The sequence below is a fragment of the Microtus oregoni genome, unplaced genomic scaffold (assembly GCF_018167655.1).
Source record: "Microtus oregoni isolate MIOR12 unplaced genomic scaffold, Mior012 000117F_ref0000505, whole genome shotgun sequence".
Lineage (NCBI taxonomy): Eukaryota > Metazoa > Chordata > Mammalia > Rodentia > Cricetidae > Microtus > Microtus oregoni.
In genome coordinates this window covers 523007-547753 of record NW_024544746.1, presented here as the reverse complement: position 1 = coordinate 547753, position 24747 = coordinate 523007, and the positions used below count along the sequence as shown (strand labels likewise).

Here is a 24747-nt window from a genome sequence, read left to right as displayed (position 1 = left end):
TGAATCTGTTTTACTGTATATTTCTACCTTTTTCTGAGCATGAGTCTTAAATCTACTAAGCAGCATGGTTAACAATAAATCTGCAGGTCCCTGGCACCACCAGGAAGCATGCCACCAGCTGCTCATAAAAACCTTTTAAGTGATTGGAAACAGGACCTCTTATAAGGGCTGCCATTTGGTTTTTGCCATTAAGTTTGGAAGCCTCAATTAAAGGAGCTGAGCTTCTGCTTGCTGCCAGCAAACAGAGCCTACCAGAGAAAAGATGGCTACCAAGAAGCTGCACTTGACTCTGTTCTTGTCTGACTAGAATACTTTTTTTTAAAGAAAGCTTTCTCAAGCTTCATGTGGATATTCTTTCCAAACGTTAGGGTGCCATTTGTAGACAGAAGTTTCTGTCCGGCCTGATCCTGCAACCATTCATCCCAAAGAAACACACAGAGGCTTATATTAGTTATAAACTGTTTGGCCTATTAGCTCAGGCTTATTACTAAAATTCTTACAACTTAAATTAACACATAATTCTCGTTGATGTTTAGCCATGTGGCTCGGTACCTTTACTCAGTGAGGCATTCTCATCTTGCTTCCTCTGCATCTGGCTGGTGACTGACTCTTTGACTTTCCTCTTCCAAGAATTCTCTTAGCCTGGTCACCCCCCTCCCATTCTTCCTGCCTGGCTACTGGCCAATCAGCATTTTATTAAACAAATACAAGTGACAAATCTTTACAGTGTACAAAAGCACCATCCCACAGCAAATATCCATAAAGTTTTACAACTGAATTAGTTATTTCATGTCATTGAAGAGATACATGAAATCTAAAAGAGTTACTTTAACATTTAAGTTTGTAGGGCTCTGTTCATATGAGTTTGTAGGTACAAACAAAATAATAATACACTGCTTGAACAGATTGTTGACACTGTCAGATTTTATCTCCAGAATTCCCTTGTGTAACTTAAATGTGTTAGCTAAAGGTCTTCCCAAATCCTTTATAGCTAGAGTCTCTTCTGTATGAGTTTTTATCATGTCCTCAACGACTACTGTGATATGCACAGGCTTTAACAGAATGGTTTCACACTAAAAGTTTTATTGTCGTATAAACAGTACTATGAAGTGCAGAACCTTACCACATTAACTACATTTGTAGGGTTTCTATGCAGTTTGATTTTTTTTTCTCATAGTTTCAAAGACAAAAATCACATACAAAGGCTTTACCACAATGATTACTTTCATAGTGTTTCAATCCAGTGTGTGTTCTTTTATATATGTGGAATCTACTGTTACATGCAAAGGATTTCCCACATTGATCATATCAACAATCAGGGTTTCTTGCCTGTATGTGTTCGCTTATGTGTTTTGAGATATTTGTGAAATGAAAAGGCTTTACCACATTGATTACATCCATAGGGTTTCTCTCTGGTATGTGTTCTTTCATGTGTTTGGAGACTACTGTCACGTGCAAAGGCTTTACCACATTGACTACATTCATAGGGTTTCTCTCCAGTATGTGTTCTTTTATGCATTAGAAGAGCACTGCTATATCCATAGGCCTTACCACATTGATTACATTCATAAGGTTTCTCTCCAGTATGTATTCTTTTATGCATTAGAAGGTAACTGTGAGTGGTAAAGGATTTCCCACATTGATTACATCCATAGGGTTTCTCGCCTGTATGTGTTCTTTTATGTGTTTTGAGATAACTTTGAAATGCAAAGGCCTTACCACACTGATTACATCCATAGGGTTTCTCGCCTGTATGTGTTCTTTTATGTGTTTTGAGATAACTTTGAAATGCAAAGGCCTTACCACATTGATTACATTCATAGGGTTTCTCTCCAGTATGTGTTCTTTTATGTGTTTGAAGCCTACTGTGACATGCAAAGGCCTTACCACATTGATTACATTCATAGGGTTTCTCACCAGTATGTTTTCGTCTATGCATTAGAAGATGATTGTGTTGAGCAAAGGCTTTACCACATTGATTACATTCATAGGGTTTCTCTCCAGTATGTATTCTTTTATGTATTCGGAGATAACTGTGAAATGCAAAGGCTTTACCACATTGGTTACATTCAAAGGGTTTCTCTCCAGTATGTGTTCTTCTATGCATTAGAAGACGACTGTGCTGTGCAAAGGTTTTACCACATTGATTACATTCGTAGGGTTTCACACCCGTATGTATTCTTTTATGTGTTGTGAGATAACTGTGAAATGAAAAGGCTTTGCCACATTGATTACATTCATAGGGTTTCTCTCCAGTATGTATTCTTTTATGTGCTTGGAGAATACTGTCACGTAAAAAGGCCTTACCACATTTATTACATTCATATGGTTTCTCTTCACTATGTATTATTTTATGCATTTGGAGACTACTGTCACGTGAAAAGGCCTTACCACAATGATTACATTTATAGGGTTTTTCTCCAGTATGTGTTATTTTATGCCTTAGAAGATTCCTGTTGCATACATAAGTTTTACCACACTGATCACATTCATAGCGTTTCTCTCCAGTATGGATTCTTTCATGCCTTTGAAGCTGATTATTATAAACATAAGCTTCAACACTTTGAGTATATTCAGAAGGTTTCTCTCCAGTATGGCTTCTTTCATTCCTGTAACAATAATTGGCACATGTTAAAGTTTTACCATATTCATTACACTATTGAATATATTGCATAAATTCATTTTACAATTTGGTCTAATTGTAAATAGGAACCAGATCTTAAGGTTTTATGACTGTGATTACATTCATATTGTACTCTTTCATTAAGGGGTGTTTTGCATCTTTGAAGATACCTATGATGGTAAGAGCCTTTATTACATGGTTCACATTTATAACATCTTTTTTTCTATTTAAGATTTTTCACATATTTGAAAAGAACTGGAAAAAATCAGAGCTTTACCACACATATTACATTCATAAATTCTCCTATAATGTGAGTCATACTACATTTGCAGAGTGAACAAGAACAAACAAGTATTTAGACATTCCTACTACTCACAGGGCTTTTCTGCAGTATGAATTTGTTGCTGAATTTTCAAAGAAGTAAACTTGAAACCTACTGAAGAAGTTCATTCAAAGTGGGGACTAATATATATCTTCTAATTGATCTGAGAGGGAGAGGGGTATGTTGCTTCTTTTGATAACCCTATGTTTATATGGCTTGTATCCAGAATGACATAGGATATTAAAGGAAGAATTACAAATAAAAGGTGTCCATGTTCCATTCATGAAGTTTGAGTTTCTGTTCCTCATAGATATATGGTATAGGGATTAAAGTTCCTGCACAACAACTGCCCCTTGGCTCTTGACTCTAACTACCCCTCCTCACACCAAACATAGCAAAATCACAACAAGCATATGAGGAACACAAGCTTTATTATAGACTGTTTGCTTATTAGAAAGTTTGGGACATATACGTATCACCAATTTAATGAGCATACCTTTTGTACTATGACTGGCATGAAACTAAATGGATTGGCAGTTCCACAGGACAGCTCGCATGGGGCTATAATCGAAATGGTGATATCTATTAAGAAACTGTTTCCTTCTCTTCTTTTTTTAACATAATGATTTGCAAACAAAATTCACCTATATGACATCAAGATATGTGGTTTTGTGAGAATTTAATAATCTTCAGTGCACTTTAAGTTGTCCTTATTTACACTGTTGCTTTCTTTTAAAATGTCTTACAATTTCCTGAGGCATATTTATATTAGCTTGCATATGAAAATTACCTTCCAGGTCTTCTAGAACTTTGACGTTCTTCAAAATTATGATCTTCCCATTTGCAGCCTAAAATATAGTAACAGAAAATGAGTAATGTATTATTGGAAAATGTGCAAAATTTAAGTTGTTATCTTCAGTGAACCTTAGAACCATGCCCAACTTATTCACATCATCCTTCCTTAGTCTCAATTACAATTACAAAAGATCATCTATAACCAAGAAACAGTCATCCCCTTATTTTAAAATGTGAAGGAAAATTCACAATATTACCTATAGCAGTGAGGTTCCTGTAGGTCTCTAGCATCACATCTCTGTAGAGATTCTTCTGGGAAGGATCCAGCAAAGACCACTCTTCCCAAGTGAAGTCAACATACACATCATCATAGGTCACTGCATTCTAAAATATACATGTGTACAAAAGAAAGTGATAGATAACCTTGCAAATGTATACTTCTTTGAAAATACAGTCATATAATTCTGGTGCTTCTCAACATATTTCATGACCCAGAAGTTTAAATGTAATCACCAAGTTATTTTAGAAGAAAATTGAACAGGAGGGTCAACTCTGGCATTTCTGCACCTTTATATGGGATATCGCCTTGTTAGAGAAATGCCTGTTAACAGACTCAGAGAGACAAGTAAACAGATCAATAGTACTGACTACACATCAGAGAAATTGTATGAACAGCTACCAACTACAAAAACATGATGGGCAAGCTGGTGTGCTAGCTCATGTCTGTAATCCTAGTACTCAGAAGGCAAAGGCAGGTATGTTTGCCTCTGAGTTGAATACTGGCCCCACTTATGCAATCAGTTCCAACACAGACGGAAGTACATCATAAGAACCTGTCTCTCATGCAAAAATCAAACAAACAGAAAAGATATTAAAAACTCAGGGGTTTCTTACTGAAGTTCCTACAAAGAGTATGTATTCATTCCAGTTCTGCATTCATATTCGAGAAACATGAAGTGCCTGTCTAAACTGTAATATAAATAAGACCTTTCTAAAAGGAACTGCATATTTAAACAGGTACAAATGGACAGATGAAAACAAGCAATGTAAATGTTGATCATAAATAACATAGGGCAAGAGAGATGGCTCAGTAGAAAAGAATATTTGCTGATCTTTCATATAGGTGAGATCAATTGCTAGTACTTACAGGGGGGAAATCATAATTACCTATTGTCTCAAGTTCAGAGGTTCTGAGACCATCTTTTTACTACTATGAGGACCAGGCACCCATGGGGTGTATGTCCAGGGAAACAGACAAAGACTCATATTAACTTAAAAAAATTCAAAGCAAATACAACAGGCAGGAAGAATGTCACAAATTTGCAATCCAATGACTCAAACTGCTCAGGTAGTATTAGTGTCATGAGCTTTTATTTATTGCAATCACGAGCTTAAACTCTCCATTCGTTCTGAAACAGAGGTTGGTTCAGGGAGAGCCCCAAGTTCAGCTGTGGCAGGGTTTTCAATGATTAAAGTACGGGAGATGGGGTAGGGGAACTCCTCATTGGGGAGGTGAGAAGCAACAGGAGTCTTGTCAAACAGGGATTGGTGCTGGCACTGCTGCAGGGAAATTGAAACCTATATGCAAGTTATGTAAGCCATTTTTAACTTTCTGGAATGTCTGGTACTTGTTTGTCTCAATTCTGACTGGTGGCTGAACTCGGGACCAATGTGAGGGTGAGGCCTAGTACCTTTCATGACTGCACTAATGTTAAGTTAGTCCTCCTCAGTACAACATCAATGTTCCACCAAATTTGGCTTCTAATTTGTGATGGGACCTGCCATACTTCATACAGAGTTGCTTAAGATTTTTATAGGAAATTCCTTCCTGGGACTAGGAATCACTTTTCCTAATCCTTCCATTAACTGAGGGCATAGAAGGACGGATTCTTAACCTTAGGGCACCTTGCTCCAATGCAGAACAAGGGCAATCTCTTTAATTGTGATAATCTCCCTGAAAATTCCTGCCTCTGTTTCAGCATTTGGCTGCCATGTGAAACTACTTAGGCCTGCTTTTCCCTACAACCCACAGATTTTCATTTATTTCTGCCCAACTTGTTGTTGTTTTCACTGGAGTCCTGAATGAGCCACCATTAATAGCCATCTAGGAGATTCAATATTTCATCTAAGAAATCAGCCCACCATTTTTTAATTTTCTGCCTTATTCAATTTCTCAGGGCACATCCTCAATTGATGCTCCATTAGATGACTGTATGTAAACAGAGACTGTTCTTCCATTTCCTAGCTGCCCAGACCTGAATAATCACACAGAAACTGTATTAATTACAACACTGCTTGGCCAATAGCTTAGGCGTATTCCTATCTAGGTCTTAGATCTTAAATTAAGCCATTGCTATGATTTAATATTTTACCACGAGGCTCATGGTTTACAGGTAAGGTCCCGATGTCTTCCTCCTTTGGCAGCTACATGACATCTCTCTGACTCTGCCTACTCTCTCTATATATCTCTGTTTGGATTTCTTGCCTGACTTTACTCTGCTAAGCCATTGGCCAAAACAGTTTTATTCATTAACCAATAGAAACAACAATACAGAAGGATATCCCACAAAATCTCCCCTTTTTTGTTTAAATAAGAAGTAAGGTTTTAACTTAGTAAAATTACATATAACAAAACAGGTATCAAGGAAGAATTACAGTTACAATATTTCTTTTTGAATCTAAAGTTTCATATCTAATTTATCTTTTATCATAACTAAGAAGAGCTATAACTATCTGTCTTCAACTCTTCAAAGACCCCAGAAGATATAAAATAATACATAAGTAAACAGAAAGTACATTGCAAACAACTTCCAAAACTACAGAATTGACATCTCACTGCCAGTACAGTCACCCAAAGTTCTTCTGTAATGTAGGGGCATCCATCTTCAGCACACAGGCCCATAATATCTGACAGACTTTTCAGTGAAGCAGGAAATTTGTTTTGCTTTGTACTGGCAAAGTTTGTCAGTTGCTTTCTTCTGTTTCCTGTAGAATGTCTGGCAGTTTCTTCTGTGAAGATGGAACCCTGAAGGACCATTCAGTCTTTTGGAAAATTTAGCAGCTTCTAAGGGTCCTGCATGTCCAGTTCATATAGCATAACATCAAGCAGTCTAGGCAAGAGCAATTTATTGCCCAAATGGCTAATAAACTCCATAAGGAGCCTCTTCAATGCCCATCATCCTCTTGAATGGATTGGTGTTACCAGGAGATGTGTCTCATTGTAATGAAAAGTCCTAAGTTAACAAAACATTTTAAATACCATATTCTGTAGGTCTTTGAACAGTTTGAAGATTCCTTATCTAGCTGAAATATATCTCTGTACATCTAGAAAACCTAACATGACTACATTATAGATGACTATCTATTAATCTGTATTTCTTAACTATACATTACACTTGATTACCCATTTCTATTAATGTGTGTAGCACCCCAAGGTGCACTTACCAGGAAGATTCTAGCCTATGTCCATCCTGGGTCGGAGCTTCATCGCGTCTGCTCCAGAGAGGAGAGCTATTGAGTCTGAGCTCACTTCCTCTTCCTCCCAGCATTCTGTTCTGTTTACTCCACCCACCTAAAGGCTGGCCTATCAAATGGGCCAAGGCAGTTTCTTTATTAGCCAATGACCTTCCTCCATCACCTTTACTCTGCTAAGCCATTGGCCAAAACAGCTTTATTGATTAACCAAGAAAAGCAGCACATACAGAAGGACATCAGACATCAAGTGTATGATCTGACATGTTGACACCTGGAGCTAACTAGGACACAGAGACAATAATATGCAAGAATGTTTTTGTTTATTTGATTGTTTTTGAGACAGGGCTTCTCTGTGTAGCTTTATAGCCTATCCTGGAACTTGCACCATAGACTTGGCTGGCCTTGAACTCACAGAGATCCACCTGCCTCTGCCTCCAAAGTGCTGAGATTAAAGGCATGTGTCACAACTCTCCAGATGCAAGATAGTTTTAAAAATCAAAAACCAACCTAGTAACCACTTCAATAACTTAAATAGCAAAAGTGTAAATATTGATGATAGTAACGAGTGGAAAACAAAGATATGCCAAGAAATGAGATGCTCAACTACTTGCCACATCCATCAGAAGATCAGGGAGGCTACCCTCAGATCTACCACATTATCTATTAGCCCAGATCCGATTTTCCCAGCTGCCTCTAGCACTGGAATAGAAACGAGAGGAAGCTTCCCCTTGACCCTCTCCATACCTCCTGTGGATCCCTAGGAAGATCTCCCTTTGGCCTCTCATTCCCTTAGCCTCTAACACCAGCAAGCTTTCTCCCATGAGCATATCAGCCAAGAAGATCAGGAAAAAAGGAAACATTCAGTCAACAAATACTCTGATATTCCAGAGAGCACACAGAAATCCAGGAACAAACCTCCCATCCAACAATGAAGCCAGAAATTAGCACCTACAATTATCCCAATCCCAGATGCTTACACAACAGCATAGGAATATACTCCATAACATCCACGGAAATATATCACCAACAGAGCTCAGCTATCCTATCATAGCAGGTACTGAATATTCCAACATAGCTGAAATACAACAAAAAGCCCTTAAAAACAATTATATGATCACAAATTATAGGATCAATGTCTTTTATTTATGGATAGAATCCACTTATGAGTGAGTACATACCATATTCATCTTTTTGGGTCTGGGTTATCTCACTCAGTAAAGTGTTTTCTATATCCATCCATTATAATTCGTGATCCTAGAGAAGCTAAATAAGAAGGTGAACCCAAAGAAAAACATATAGTTATCCACCTGGATATTGGAAGTAGACAAGATTGCCAGGTAAAAGTTGGGAGCACAGGGGTGGGGGTGGGGTAGAGGTAAGGGGAGATGGGGAGAAGGGGAGGATTGGGGAGAGCTTGGGGGAATGGGATGGTTGAGATGGAGGAAGGGTGGATATGGGAGCAGGGAAGTAGATATCTTAATTAAGGAAGCCATTTTAGGGTTGGCAAGAGACTTGACTCTAGAGGGGTTCCCAGGTGTCCAAGGAGATGTCCCCAGCTTGTTCCTTAGGCAGCAGAGGAGAGGGTGCCTGAACTGGCCTTATCCCATAGCCACACTGATGAATATCTTGCATATCACCATAGAACCTTCATCTGGCGATGGATCGAGATAGAGACAGAGACCCACATTGGAGCACTGGACTGAGCTTCCAAGGTCCAAATGAAGAGCAGAAGGAGGGAGAACATTAGCAAGGAAGTCAGGACCGCGAGGGGTGTGTCCACCCATGGAGATGGTGGGATTGATCTAATGGAAGCTCACCAAGGCCAGCTGGACTGGGACTGAACGAGCATGTGATCAAACCGAACTCTCTGAATGTGGCTGACAATGAGGGCTAACTGAGAAGCCAAGGACAATGGCACTGGGTTTTTATTCTACTGCATGTACTGGCTTTGTGGGAGCCTAGTCTGTTTGGATGCTCACCTTCCTAGACCTGGATGGAGGGAGGGGGGACCTTGGACTTCCCACACAGCAGGGAACCCTGACTTCTCTTAGGACTGGAGAGGGGGGGGGGGAGGGGGAATAGGGGGAGTGGGAGAAAAATGGGAGGAGGTGGAAATTTTTAATAAATAAATAAATAAAAAGAAAGGAAAAAAAACCAATTATATGAAGATAACAGAGGTCCTCAAATAGAAAATGAATAAAATACTTAAATTCAGGAAAACACAAATGCTGGAGGAAATCAATAAATCACCAAAAAAAAAAAATCAAGGAAAACATAAATAGCTGTAGTACACACTCCCAAAATAAAGCAAAGAAAATAAAAGCCAGGCCGGGCGGTGGTGGAGCATGCCTTTAATCCCAGCACTTGGGAGGCAGAGGCAGGTGGATCTTTGTGAGCTCGAGGCCAGCCTGGTCTACAAGAGCTAGTTCCAGGACAGGCCCCAAAGCTACAGAGAAACCCTGTCTCAAAAAACCAAAATATAAAAAGAAAAGAAAAACCAAATAGTTAAAACAAGTGAAACTGTTCAAGACCTGAAAATGGAAACAGAAGCAATAAAGAAAACACAAACTGCAGGAATTGTGGAAATGAAATCAGTCTGGAATGAGTTACTGGTCTGTATTCCCAGCAATGGGAAGCAAGGTCAGGATTAAATGTTCAAAGTAATTCTCAATTACATATTGTAAAGCAAGCCTGAGAAATGGGAGACATTGGCCTAAACCAGTAGTTCTCAACCCTTCTAAGGCTGCAATCTTTTAATACAGTTTGAATTCCTGTGGTGACAACCAAGCATAAAATTATTTCCATTGCTACTTTATAACCACAATTTTGCTTATTATGAATTGTAATATAAATATCTGTATTTATGATGGTCTTAGGTGACTCCTGTGTTAGGGTCTTTGACCCCAGGAATTATGACCCACAGGTTAAAAAACACTATTCTAAAGATAGATAGATAGATAGATAGGCAGGTAGATAGACAGACGTATACATAGATCGATTGATAGATAATAAAGCACTTAAGAAAAAATGGTATGAAAATTCTTAATGACTGGAAAATGTTAGAAAACAGAAACACACAGAAATTAGAGAGGCAATGCATTTAAAGAAAATACAATTTAAAAAGTGATACCAATAATTGACTTCTTAAAGAGATAAAAATAATTGGAAGAACACTTAGTTATACTGACTTTGAAACAGAATAGGCCCTTCCCTGGTAGAGAATGCCATTAATAAGACATTGTATGACTTTGTCCTGTGTAAAATGATAGGTGCTTAGGGCTGTAAACTCATACAGAGTTACAGGCAATGGCTGGTGTCTCAAACCTCTCAGCTGAGTTAACTGTGTCCACCAGGACTGCACATATCTACATAGGAGAGTTCTCTAACTGGAAACTGAATACTCAGTATTCAAGCTACCCTCCATAAACTGCACACTCACCAATTCTGTCTGTCTTTGTTTATATAGAAGGGATAACACACACTGGGAAATCACACAGAAAGTACTTACCCTGCCCCATCAGTCCTTCTTTATGCTGGAGATCCCCCAGCTTACTGCCTTAAGCTTCAGTCTGTGATCTAGCTATTGTCTATTCTATTTCCCCCTGCCGTGTGCCCAGTGCACTGTTTTTCCACTTCTGGTCTGAACGGAGAAGCCATCCTTTCCCTGTACTGAAATGGACAGTCCACTACAGAAATTTGTGGTGCTACAGACCTGTAATCCAGATATTTAGGATGGCTAGTCAAAAGGATAGAAAGGGCAATGCCCTGTGGGTCTACGGACAGGGTTCAAGTTCACCTCAATCAACATCAGAGACTTTGACTCAAACCATTTTTCAAAAAGGCTGGTGATGCAGCTGTTCTATAATAATACACCTTTAGGGCAATGCTGGTTGTGACCTTGTAATGTCCCATTGAAGAGAATATTAGAGGACTGTTCTTTGATGGGGGCCTTTTGGCTGTTTGCAAATCAGGGTTGTCTCTTTTGTTATGGGAATGTAGCTTAACAAATCCTGATGGACAAACATTCATATACTAGCATCCTAATCTCTAAAAGGCCTGGTTACCTTAATGCTTATCTTTGGTGTATTTGGGAGGCAGCCCTACCCTTAGCTAAATTCTACTTTATGTGAATTAATGTCCTACAAATTGGAAAATCCTTATACTATCAATTCTATTACCATCAACACTGCTCTTGTACGTCACAGTTTAGCAGCGGAGTGGTTCTCTACAGCAGATACTGTCTATAAATTGCACAAAATTAACTCCAGATGGATCCTAAAACTAAATGTTAAATGTTGAAAGTTCAGACACCTCCTCTTCACAATGACCCCCAAAACAAGAATATGTCTAAGTAGTCCACTCCCAATGCTCTGCACAGAGGCAGCCCCAGGGAATTGCAAGGATAATGCAGGACCATGCAGAATCATGCAAGTCAGAGGGGATTCTGCCTTTTGCCACTGGTTCCAACCCAGCCCTGGGGAGAACACACAACACCAGATCTAGTAGCTTAGCAGGCCACCCCTCCCTGTCTGGGGACAGTGGCCCCTTGCTCACCAAGGTATATCTGCTGAGCATGCCTGCTCTCTACCTGCAATGGAGCACAAGGAGCAACACACAGGCCAACTTCTGACTTCCTCAGTAGTGTAGCTGAGAAGGCAGCATGGGGCTCAGAAGAACCTTCCCATTTGAGCTTCCAGGTCCAGAGGAGGCCCTGATTGGCTAGTGAGATCTGAATGACAGGAGTTCCCTTGGAGATAGGGTGAGCTGAAGGGACCCAGCAGAGTGGTTCCCAGCCTTGGCTTCCATTCCACCCTGAGCACAGACTATCCCAGACTGGCTGGAGATTTGCAGCAACTTCACCAAGACATCTCTTGTTTTCCTAAACCAATGGTTTCAGTTATAAAAAAAATCTATACAAATTCAGAAGGAGGATAATCAATGTTGCCCAAGAGGAACACAGGGTAACTCCAGAATATTATAAATAAAACCAGGGAGAAACTGCTGCGCGAGTAAGCCAGAGCAAGAGACCACTGAGGGTCCAGATGTGAGTCTAGGACCTCCCAAGAACTAGGCCTGAGCCAGGACCTCTGCCAGTCTCAGCATGAATCTGGGACCTCTGAGGGAGTAGGCAGAAATGAGCGATCTTGCAGGGCCAGGCGTGAGACTGGGACCTCAGATGGAGTAGGCCTGAGGCAGGACCTCTGTGGGCCTGGGCATTGGTCTAGGACATCAAAGGGAATAGGTAGGAACCTGGAAACTCTGCAGGTCTGAGCATGAATCTGGGACCTCTGAGGCAGTAAGCCTGAGCCAGGTCGTCTGCAGTTCTGGGTGCACCCAAGCCTGGGAACTTGAAGGCAGTAAATTGGAGCCAGAAACCTTTGCAGGACACACTCCAAGCCAGGGACTTCTGCAGGAGAGGATCCAGACCAGGATTTACAGAAACAGGTCAGAGCCAGTAACCTAAGCCAAAGTAGGCTAGAGAGAGTAAACTCCAAGGGAGCAGAGCAAAGACATTACTAAGAAAGAGAATTACAGACCAAATTCACTCATGAACATGCAAAAATACTAAATAAAATACTGGCAAATCGAATCCAAGAACATATCAGAACCATCATCCACCATGATCAAGTTGGCTTCATCCCACAGATGCAGGGATGGTTCAACATATGAAAATCTGTCAACGTAATCCACCATATAAACAAACTGAAAAATAAAAACCACATGATCATCTCATTAAATGCCGAAAAAGCTTTCAACAAAATACAACATCCCTTCATGATAAAGGTCTTGGAGAGAGCAGGGATTCAAGGACCATACCTAAACATAATAAAGGCAATATATAGCAAGACAACAGCCAACATCAAACTAAATGGAAACTCCCAGCAATTCCACAGAAACCAGGAACAAGGCAAGTTTGTCCACTGTCTCCATATCTATTCAATATAGTTCTTGAGGTCCTAGCTAGAGCAATAAGACACAAAAGGAGATCAAGGGAATTCAAATCGGAAAAGAAGAAGTCAAACTCTCACTGTTTGCTGATATGATAGTTTACATAAGCGATCCAAAAATTCTACCAAGAAACTTCTACAACTCATAAACACTTTGAGCAATATAGCAGCATACAAGATTAACTCAAAAAAAAAAAAATCAGTAGCACTCCTGTACACAGATCATAAAAGAGCTGGGAAAGAAATCAGAAATACAACACCCTTCACAATAGCCACAAATAACATAAAATATCTCAGAGTAACTCTAACCAAACAAGTGAAAGACTTGTATGACAAGAACTTTAAATCTCTGAAGAAAGAAATTGAAGAAAACACCAAAAAGTGGAAAGATCTCCCATGCTCTTGGGTAAGCAGAATTAACATAGTAAAAATGGCAATCTTTCCAAAAGCAACATACAGATCCAATGCAATGCCCATCAAAATTCTTCACAGACCATGAAAGAACTGTACTCAATTTCATATGTAAAAGCAAAATACCCAGGATAGCCAAAACAATCCTGTGCAATAAAAGAACTTCTGGAGGCATTACAATCCCTGACTTCCAACTCTACTACAAAGCTACGGTATTGAAAACAGCACGGTACAGGCATAAGAACAGACAGGAGGACCAATGCAACTGAATAGAAGATCCAGATATTAATCCACACTCCTTCTAACACCTTATTTTTGACAAAGAAGTAAAAAACATCAAATGGAAAAAAGAAAGCATATTTAACAAATGGTTCTGGCATAACTGGATATCAACATGTAGAAGAATGAAAATAGACCCATATCTATCACCATGTACAAAACTCAAGTCCAAATGAATCAAACACCTCAACATAAAGCCAACCACACTGAAACTCACAGAATAAAACGTGGGAAGTACACTTGAACGCATTGGCACAGGAGACCACTTCCTAAATATAACCCCAGCAGCACAGACACAGAGAGAAACAATTAATAATTGGGACCTCCTGAAACTGAAAAGTTTCTGTAAAGCAAAGGTCATGTTCAACAAAACAACAGCCTACAGAATGGGAAAAGATCTTCACTAACTACACATCAGACAGAGGTCTAATCTCCAAAATATAGCAAGAGCTCGAGAAATTGGTCATCAAAAGAACAAATAGTCCGATAAAAAAAAAATGGAGTACAGACCAAAACAGAGAACTCTCAACAGAGGAATGTCAAATGGCTGAAAGACATGTAAGGAAATGCTCAACATCCTTAGTCATCAGAGAAATGCAACATCAAAACAACTCTGAGATTCCATCTTACACCTGTAAGAATGGCCAAGATCAAAAACACTGATGACAACTTATGCTGGAGAGGATGTAGGGTAAAGGGAACACTTCTGCATTGCTGGTGGGAATGCAAGCTGGTACAGCCCCTTTGGATATCAGTGTTTCAGATTTAGGAAACAGCCTTCCTCAAGACGCAGTTAATACCACTTTTGGGTATAAATCCAAAGGATGCACAATTGTGCCACAAGGACATGTGCTCAACTATGTTCACAGCAGCATTGTTTGTCATAGCCAGAACCTGGAAACAACCTAAATGCCCTTCTACCGAAGAATGGATAAGAAAAATGTGGTACATTTACACAATGGAGTACTACACAGCAAAAAAAGTAACGACATCTTGAGTTTTGCAGGTAAATGGATGGAGCTAGAAAACATTATTTTGAGTGAGGTAACCCAGACCCAGAAAGACAATTATCACATGTACTTACTCATTGGTGGATTTTAAACATGAAGCAAAGAAAAGTAGCCTACAAACCACAATCCCAGAGAATTTAGACAACAATGAAGATACTAAGAGAGATTTACGTAGATCAAATACATGGTGAGTAAATTGGGAGCATGAAGACCTTGGGGGAGTGTTGGAGTGGGGAAGGGAGAGGAAGGGAGGAGAGCAGAGAAAAATGTAGAGCTCAATAAAAATCAGTCAGTCAGTCAGTCAATAAATAAATAAATAAATAAAGTCCACAGTGACCACGGGACTGATAACCACAATCCCATGTGTGGAACGAATCAAGTTCTTAACTTCTGAAGCAACCCCTTCCCAAAGGCCCTGGCCCCAGACCATTACCAAGTGTGATCTTGACCAGTGTTACCCAGCTATGCTGAGGGATAATGTTGTTGTTCACTGTAAAGATATGTCAGTTGTATTAGTTTAATAAAATATTGATTGGCCAGTAGTCAGACAGAAAGTACAGATGGAGTGACCAGATTAAGAGAATTCTGGGAAGAGAAAAGGCAGAGATTCAGTCACCAGTCAGATGCAAAGGAAGCAAGATGAGAATGTCTTAGTGAGAATAGATACCAAGCCACACGGCTAAACATAGACAAGAATTTTGGGTTAATGTAAATTGAAAGAGCTAGTTAATAATAAGCCTGAGCTAAGAGGCCAAACAGTTTATAATTAATATAAAGCTCTGTGTGTGTCTATGGGACTGAATGGCTGCAGGAACATACAGGATAGAAATTTCCATCTACAAACAGCACTTATGTTTGGCAAGAATTTCCAAATAAAGCCTGAGAAAGCTTTAAAAAAAGAATTCTAAATATACAAGAACAAAGTCAAGCCCAGCTTCTTGGTAACTGCCTTTTCTCCAGTACGCTCTGCTCCTTTAAGAGAGGCTTCTTGACTCAGCATTAGTGACAAAAACCTCCACAGCTCTTTTAAGAGGCTCTGCCATCAAACACTTAAACAGTGTTTATGAGCAGCTGGCATCAGGCTTCTTGGTGGTGGTGAAAGACCCCCACTCACTAAGCAGCAGTAACGCCATTTTGCAAGGCTTAAACTTTGGAGCAACGCAAGTAATTAGAGCAGGGAAGTTCGACTTGAGAATAAGGGCTGAGAAGCCAGGCAAGATATCTGCGGTCAGCCGGTCAGCCATCTGGCCCCAAGCGATAAGGAACCCGCAGCTGGCCTGCTCTAATGAGAACATCCCGTTTGCTTAGGGAAACAGGATGCCTATAGTCAGCACATGTGCCCAACTTAGAATATCAGTAATTCACAGAAGAGACAACTCCCCCTATGAAAGATCCCAGCTTATCTGCTGTAACGTCATTTCACAAAGCTTTTGACGAACGACTGTAAGTGCAGAGTAAGGTCAGGGTCCCTGGCTGCAAAACAGGATCTTTATATCCATAGATTAGGACAGGACATCAATTAACAGGATATCTGTTCCCATACATCTGTGCTGGGAGAGGAAAAACCACCTGTGCCCCTTGCCCCATTCCAACTGACCACTAACGATGCATTTGCTTCTGTAATCTGCTTCTGCTGCCCTCTTTCCTATAAAAAGACCTTCCCCCAGTCTGCAGGCGCGCTTGTCTTCCGAGAGACTAAGTCGCCCCAGGTGCCTGTGTAATGAATAAAGCCTCTTGCTATTTGCATCCGAAGAGTGACTCGCTGTTCCTTGGGAGGGTCTCCTCAGCCTGAAGGACTGCCCACCACTGGGGTCTTTCATTTGGAGGTCCCACCGAGATTTGGAGACCCCTGCCCAGGGACCACCGACTCACCACCGGGAGGTAAGCTGGCCAGCACAATTGTTTTCTGTCTGTCTTCTGTCTTTTATGTTTGCGCCTGCGTTTGTACTGGTTAGCTAATCAGATTTGTATTTGGCGGACCCGGGGAGGAGCTGACGAGCTCGTACTCCCCACCGCAGCCCTGGGAGACGTCTCAGAGGCATCTGGGGCCAGATGTGGTTCCTGGCCCATCAGTAATCCTGTGAATCCTTCCCGGGTAGGACTGTTCGGGGCACCCCCACAGTCCGAAGGGTACGTGATTCTTCTGGGAGACGAGGAATCCGGGTCCTCAGAGTCTCCGTCTGAAGTTTTGCTTTCGGCATTACGCCGAAACCGCGCCAGCGCATCTGTATTGTCTGTGTATTTTTGTGCTTAATATGTTCTTTGTTTTGTATATCTGTTTGTACTCGAGTCTAAATCTGGTACCATGGGGCAGTAAATAACCATCTCTTTGACCCTAACTCTATGAAAATCCAAAAGAAATGCAGACAGTCTGCCCTTCCTTTACTTCTCTAGGCTCTGCTGCTGAACTGCCCTGCTTGCTGTTGCGAGGGGGGAGGGAACAGGACTGTGATCTCCTGAGGCACAGCCTGGAGCCAGGCCTAGGCGGGGCAACTGGCTCCAGCTCTGAGCAAACCTCTCAGCAGGACGCAGGGCGGGGCATGGCAGCAACCCTGGCCCGAGTCAGAGAAGGGGGCAGCCGTGGCCCCCCTGAAATCCCTGTGCTGAAAATGACGTCCTCCCTTGCTGACCTGAAGTCCACCAGCACCGCACGGGAGGACTGGGGGAGGAGGGCTGCCTTAGACAGTCCAAGGTGTTCCCTCCCCCTACAGCCAATGCAAAGGCCTTCCCAGCTGCTACTGGCAGTGTGAGGGCTAAGAGGAACTGAGTGGACCAATCCTGACCTCACAAGTTCCCTGGAGGGAATGCCTCCTGGGGCCTCTGGAATCCCATTCAGAGAAAAGCTGCTAGATTGCTGTGAGTATAGAGATGGGATGTGGGAAGCTTGTGCTATACAACTAGGAGCTCACTGTGGACAGAGCTGAGGCTGAAGCCAGGTCCTGGGAGGATCCCCAGTGGGGTTCCCTGTGGAGAAGGCTTGTTTTCCTTAGAAAATAAGGTGCTAGAGACTGAATGGCAGCCCCCATCTGCAAATGCCATGTAAAACCTTGTACTAAAGATCTGTGGCCCTTGCCCAGGGGAAATAGCTGGTGCTAGCGCCAGGGTCACAGAACTAAGCCTGGGAACCTGCAGTAGGCTATTTCTCTGGGGTCGGATACCCTATTAAAAAGCAAAGGTCCCCTAAAGAACCTGGACCTTTCCATTTTGGCAGTAGGGCAAGAGATTGCAAGTAAATTTCCCTGTGGCTGTTGATAAATGATAAGTGTGGATTCAGGAGTAGTAGCTAATGGAATAAGCTGACATTAAAAGGGCCTACCAGCCCTAATAACATCTGTCTTCTGGGGATGCTCTATACCAGTCATCATGTGCTGCATCCAGGTAAAAGCCTCTGGTTTAAAAATTGGGAAAATTAAATTAAGTCACTTTAAAATAATATGCTTATAAAAAAAAAAACTACTATGCAGTGTGTCTGGAAGAAAAGTAAATTCCCAGTTCTGTTTAGATGGATGCAGGACTACACTGTCTTCAAGAACTATTGCTGTAGAAGGCCTGGCACAGGGCCGGGGCCATATGAACAGCCCAGCTGAGCTTCTAAGCCAGCCCATGTTTAGATCTGAATTTAACACTTGTCTGCTCACAATGCTTGTGATAAGGTGGGGGCCCTGAGTTGCCCCACAAGACAAAGATCTGCTAAAGCCTCTCACCCCACTAAAATGGCAAAGGGGGTGTTACTAAATGATGAGGTTGAGTTAAAATGGTCCTTTTGACTCTTTATAATGTTTATGGCTATTTAAAAAAAAAAAACATGGCGAAGATTCTCATTTATTATTAATATAAAAAAGGTGCATTTAGAGTTGTTTTCAGATTCTGTCAATGATAATATAAAGGATGTCGCTAAGTTTTTAAGGTAATATGTTATCTAATTTTGAAAGTCCACCATGCTAATGTTCAAAGTAGCTGTAAGCATAAATTGTCAAATGATATTTTTAATCTTGGTCAGTTTTACAAGAATAAGATAAAATCTCAAAATTGTTTAATTTGCATTTCCCTGATGATTAAGGATGTTATATTTAAACAAATTTTAAATATCTTTCAGTCACTTCAAGTTCATTTGTTGAGAATTTACAGTTTTGGTCTGTGACGTAATTGTACTAAAATATTTGTTTTTATGAGGATTAAGTTCCTAAGTTCCTTATATGTCTCATGATACCTCCCCATTCTACAGGTTGATATTACGTTCTGTTGATTATATCCTTTGCTAAAATAAATTTTAAACTTTTTTCCTTCTATAAAAGGTTCAATATTGTTGGTTTTATGTTAAGGTCTTTAATTTGTTTGGATTTCAGTTTTGTGCATAGAGAAAAATATGGATCTATCTTCATTCTTCTAAAGGGAGAAACTGACAGTCAAAATGCTGGGCTCATGGCAAATCTCAGGCGGGGGCTGCAAGGCACCCCACTAATTCGGCCAAGATAAGAGAGGTTCTCCAGGGGCCAGTTAAAATCTGTGTTCCTTAAATGATTAATGAAAGTTTACAGGCATTTTACCCAACCTCTGAAGGTCAGCAGACAGCAGTAGCCACAAAAGAGAGAGAGGCGGGAAGCAAAAGAAAGACAGGACTCAGACAGATTAGGGGCCTGGGCAACAGAAGATCAAAGACAGATAAAGAGGGACACTGGAACTGAGTAAAGAATACAAACTGGACACCTTACGAACTATAAATTTGGGAAAAAGACAAATAAATGACTCGTTCCTCCCTGGTCACTTCTGAATGTATGACCAAAGCCTTTTGTTGACCAAACGAGGGACTTTTGCTTTCGCTGCTGTTTTCAGTTCTGCAGGAGACACAGGCTGCTTGTCTGCCTCTGTCTCTACCACGCCCTCCTCACCAGGACGACCACCTCTCCCTGCCTTCACCGCTGAAGAAATCCTCACCTCCTAGCAACTGCCTTGATGCTGTGCTTGCTCTAAAGCCTGCATGAGCCCTGACTGCTCACTCTACAGTCTTGCTCCCCTCACCCATGTCAGACTGCGATACAGCAGTCACCATGCTACCACAGGTGCCCTCCTGTGCCAGACTACTGCTCCTGTGCTGGGCTGACGTCGATGGACTATGGATCCTACCAGCATCTGCCTAAAGGACAGGCGAATGGCAAAATGGCAGGCTAAGCTGTGCCAGGCAGAGCCGAAAATGAGGGTGAAGCTTGCCAGGGGTACAAGGCTGGCGGTCCGAGCTAAGCAGGTACAGAAGACCGAAGGTAAGCGGAAGGCGGGGGCAACATTGGTGGACAGGAAGCAAATGATCTGGGCCAGTAGCCTCCCTTCAGGGATGGTGGCCCGACCAGAACGCTGAACTTGTGGCTTTGATACAAGCTCTACAGATGGCAGAGGGAACGTCTATACTAACAGCAGGTATGCTTTTGCCCTCACCTATATATATATATATAAAAAGCAATATACAGACAAAAAGGACTGTTGACATCTGCGGAAATTTTGAGCCTCCAGGAGGCCACGCATTTGCCAAAGAAGATAGCCATCATACATTGACCAAGATTGAGACACCCAATATAATGGCTAAGAAGATCAGAAAAAATCATCCTAAGGTTTGGGATGGCCAAGATAATCATGTCCCATAATAGGCCTGCCTTTGTTGCCCAGGTAAGTTAGGGTGTGGCCAAGACATTGGGGATCAATTGGAACTTAAGCTTACCAACCCCAAAGCTCAGGTCAGATAGATAGGATAAGTAAGATTCTAAAAAAACAAATTGATATAATTGGCCCTGGAGACCAGCAAAAATGACTGGACAGACCTCCCTCCCTCCTGTCCTGTTCTGGGTTCAAAACACCCCGGCATCGTTGCCACTAGCTCTGTTGCCTGGCTAGTTAGCTGCTGCTCATGTATCTGCTGACAATGGTTGACCTTGATGATGGAATCCTGAGCTCAAGGCTTGCACAGGGCAGGCACATCTGCTGTAAGATGGGCTTACATCACCTTTAAGGCTCTTCTTTCCTAAAGTCAGAAACCCACAGGGCTCTGCTCATTTTTAATGTCTTTTAAAGCATAATATCAGACAGCAGAAGCAAAAGACAATTCTGTTCTGTTCCTCCTTTGTGTGTCTGGGACCTATTGACAGGAATTATTTAGTACAGTTTGAGACTTTTCCAGATCAGACCGTTTTGTGCAGATAACTGCAGAGAGAAGCAAACACACCTAAAGCCTCCTTACCTCTTGACAGGTTTTGTTTTTCTACAGGAAAATCTTGTTTTAATCTATGGGGTTATAAAATGATATGGCTTTCAAAAGGTAAACAGATGTAATTTAATATATGATAAAATAGATATCAATGGGATGTTAAAACTTTTTAATGCTGTACTTACAAATGTGAAGCCTGGGTAAGGTCAGTCTCAAAAAGATATTTATGTCCTCATTGGCTGTCCTCTGGCTTTAGGGCTTTCTGTTTTGTTTTAAACATTTGTCATCCTGTATTGCATTTTCTCTCATTGTTTGTTAAAGTTCTCACAATGGACACAATCCTGTACATTTGGATAAAGCTGATGCTACGGGATGCAATGGAAACTCGTAAATGCCATGTGGTGCCAGCTGGACCGAAACTGACTTCTCCGGCACATTCTCTGGAGCTGAGGAACAACACTCCCGGTGTCTACAGCAAAAGAGATTTGTCTTCATAATACTAAACTTGCCTCTTAGGAGAAGGCATCCATGTGTTTCTTAGGGCTGAGTTAAGCTCTTTGTAGTCAATAGACTATTATTGCCACAATGTTGGGTGCTATTCTCGGGTCTACAGTGGTTCACAATGTCTACCATGTAGTTACTTTCAAGCCTCATTCAGATAGTTTTGCTAAGAGCTATTCTGCAAACCCTAGAGATGTTCTACTATCTTCTCAACAAGGATATTTTAAAGGATGGTTTAATAAATCACCATGGTTAAAAGCCTTAATTTCCACTATAGCTGGGCCCCTACTTATTTTACTTCTTATCTTTACAATCGGCCCTTACATTTTAAATCGCCTGGTGCAATTTATAAAAGACAGACTTTCAGTTATCCAAACCATGGTACTCTCCCAGCAATATCAGATATTAAAGCAGAATGACGTAGAGGTCTTTAAACACACGGATTTATGATTAAATCCATGAAAAAGAAAAAGGGGGGAATGAAAGACCCCCACTCACTAAGCAGCAGTAACGCCATTTTGCAAGGCTTAAACTTTGGAGCAACGCAAGTAATTAGAGCAGGGAAGTTCGACTTGAGAATAAGGGCTGAGAAGCCAGGCAAGATATCTGCGGTCAGCCGGTCAGCCATCTGGCCCCAAGCGATAAGGAACCCGCAGCTGGCCTGCTCTAATGAGAACATCCCGTTTGCTTAGGGAAACAGGATGCCTATAGTCAGCACATGTGCCCAACTTAGAATATCAGTAATTCACAGAAGAGACAACTCCCCCTATGAAAGATCCCAGCTTATCTGCTGTAACGTCATTTCACAAAGCTTTTGACGAACGACTGTAAGTGCAGAGTAAGGTCAGGGTCCCTGGCTGCAAAACAGGATCTTTATATCCATAGATTAGGACAGGACATCAATTAACAGGATATCTGTTCCCATACATCTGTGCTGGGAAAGGAAAAACCCCCTGTGCCCCTTGCCCCATTCCAACTGACCACTAACGATGCATTTGCTTCTGTAATCTGCTTCTGCTGCCCTCTTTCCTATAAAAAGACCTTCCCCCAGTCTGCAGGCGCGCTTGTCTTCCGAGAGACTAAGTCGCCCCAGGTGCCTGTGTAATGAATAAAGCCTCTTGCTATTTGCATCCGAAGAGTGACTCGCTGTTCCTTGGGAGGGTCTCCTCAGCCTGAAGGACTGCCCACCACTGGGGTCTTTCAGTGGCATGAACCTAAAAACTCCACAGAGTTGTGACATTCAATGTGGTTCCCACTTGTGCCATGAAGCTAGACTCTTGGGAAGCTAAGAAAGGTAGAAGAGCCAGTTGCCAAAGCCACAGCTTCAATTCTAGCCATTTCGCTTAGCAGATGAAGACTCATATGTTCAGAAAAAGATAGAAATATATAGTAAAGACAGATTCAGAGGAAAAAGAATCCTCTAAATGATTTACAGTGTGTTTAAAAATATATGTTGGCTTGGGAGAGGAAAAAAAAGATAAAGTACTTAAACAGAAATAGAGTAGTTGGATGGGGTGACACAGTAAATCTCTGAATTCAAGGTCATCCTGGTTTACAGAGTGTGTAACCAGCACAGCTAAAGATACACAGAGAAATCCTGTCTCAAAACCCAACCATTTAAAAATAAAAATAAAAGAAATGGAGTAAGTGAAAAAAAAAGCTACATAAACATGGAAAATACAGAGAATCTGGATCCTGTATGTTACTGTGTTGTCTTTGAGTTGACTGCTGAGGAAGGAGTAACAGCTGCTCAAACACATTTGATTATAAATGCTGCTGAGCAAAGAGGTCAAGACTAGGATGGAGAGACCCACTGAAACAGCTTACCTGAGCTAATGGGAGCCCATGGACTGCAGTCCAGCATAGGACCAAAATAGGCCCACTTAATGTGAGTGACAGTTGTATGACTGGGGCAGACTACAGGGTCATTGGCAGTGGGACCAAACAGTTTGTACTGGCCAAACAGTTTATAATTAATATAAACCTCGCTTTGTTTCTTTGGGATTGAATGGCTTTGGGACTGGGTGGCACAGAAACTTCTGTCTATACAGCTACCTATAATTCTATGTGTGTACAGAAATTAATAAAGATAGATTTCACAACTTCAACAAAATTAACTCAAAGTGACACTTAAACTGTTCATGTTTTGAACCTCCAGCTACTGATATGTCTTCCAGAGAGGCCCCACGCTCTGGAGCCCTCCCTGCAAATGGAGGCGAGCACAGCTGTGGCATCTGCCCTAGTCACCTGCCCAACACCATGCAAACCTGAGATACCTCTACAGATCAGAAACTCATTTTGTCCCTTGGAACTGAGCTTCACACCATGGTGGCTGGCTATAGCAGAAAGTTGAAAACATTCTAATCATGTATTGCTGAAGGATGACGCCCATCACCTCCTTTCTTCCAGTTTCTAAACTATCTGACACATGTGTTAAACAAACCTGAAAGTGGAATGAAACATTCAGAACTTGTACAACTCAGATCTTCAGTTTCCAATCTGTCTTCCCATGGCACAAGAAAAGGCAATGCCTCTGTGTGGACACTGGATGGAGATATTACTAGATAATAGTCTCCGAGGCAATGCCTCTGTGTGGACACTGGATGGAGATATTACTAGATAATAGTCTCCGAGGCAATGCCTCTGTGTGGACACTGGATGGAGATATTACTAGATAATAGTCTCCGAGGCAATGCCTCTGTGTGGACACTGGATGGAGATATTACTAGATAATAGTCTCCGAGGCAATGCCTCTGTGTGGACACTGGATGGAGATATTACTAGATAATAGTCTCCGAGGCAATGCCTCTGTGTGGACACTGGACGGAGATATTACTAGATAATAGTCTCCGAGGCAATGCCTCTGTGTGGACACTGGATGGAGATATTACTAGATAATAGTCTCCGAGGCAATGCCTCTGTGTGGACACTGGACGGAGATATTACTAGATAATAGTCTCCGAGGCAATGCCTCTGTGTGGACACTGGATGGAGATATTACTAGATAATAGTCTCCGAGGCAATGCCTCTGTGTGGACACTGGATGGAGATATTACTAGATAATAGTCTCCGAGGCAATGCCTCTGTGTGGACACTGGATGGAGATATTACTAGATAATAGTCTCCGAGGCAATGCCTCTGTGTGGACACTGGATGGAGATATTACTAGATAATAGTCTCCGAGGCAATGC

At 41.5% G+C, this 24747-nt stretch overlaps 1 protein-coding gene across 1 annotated transcript in view; it reads right to left on the bottom strand.

The window, feature by feature from the left end:
* Positions 1–489: 489 nt before the first annotated feature.
* The window catches only part of LOC121444059 (zinc finger protein 431-like), a 28632-nt gene continuing 4374 nt past the window's right edge, over positions 490–24747 (bottom strand). The window contains exons 2-4 of the mRNA XM_041645802.1: positions 3998–4124; positions 3736–3793; positions 490–2609 (exon numbers count right to left, since the gene is read on the bottom strand). Of these exons, the coding sequence (XP_041501736.1) occupies positions 1316–2609; positions 3736–3793; positions 3998–4124 (1479 nt within the window). The 3' untranslated portion in view covers positions 490–1315. The remainder of the gene's footprint in view (positions 2610–3735; positions 3794–3997; positions 4125–24747) is intronic.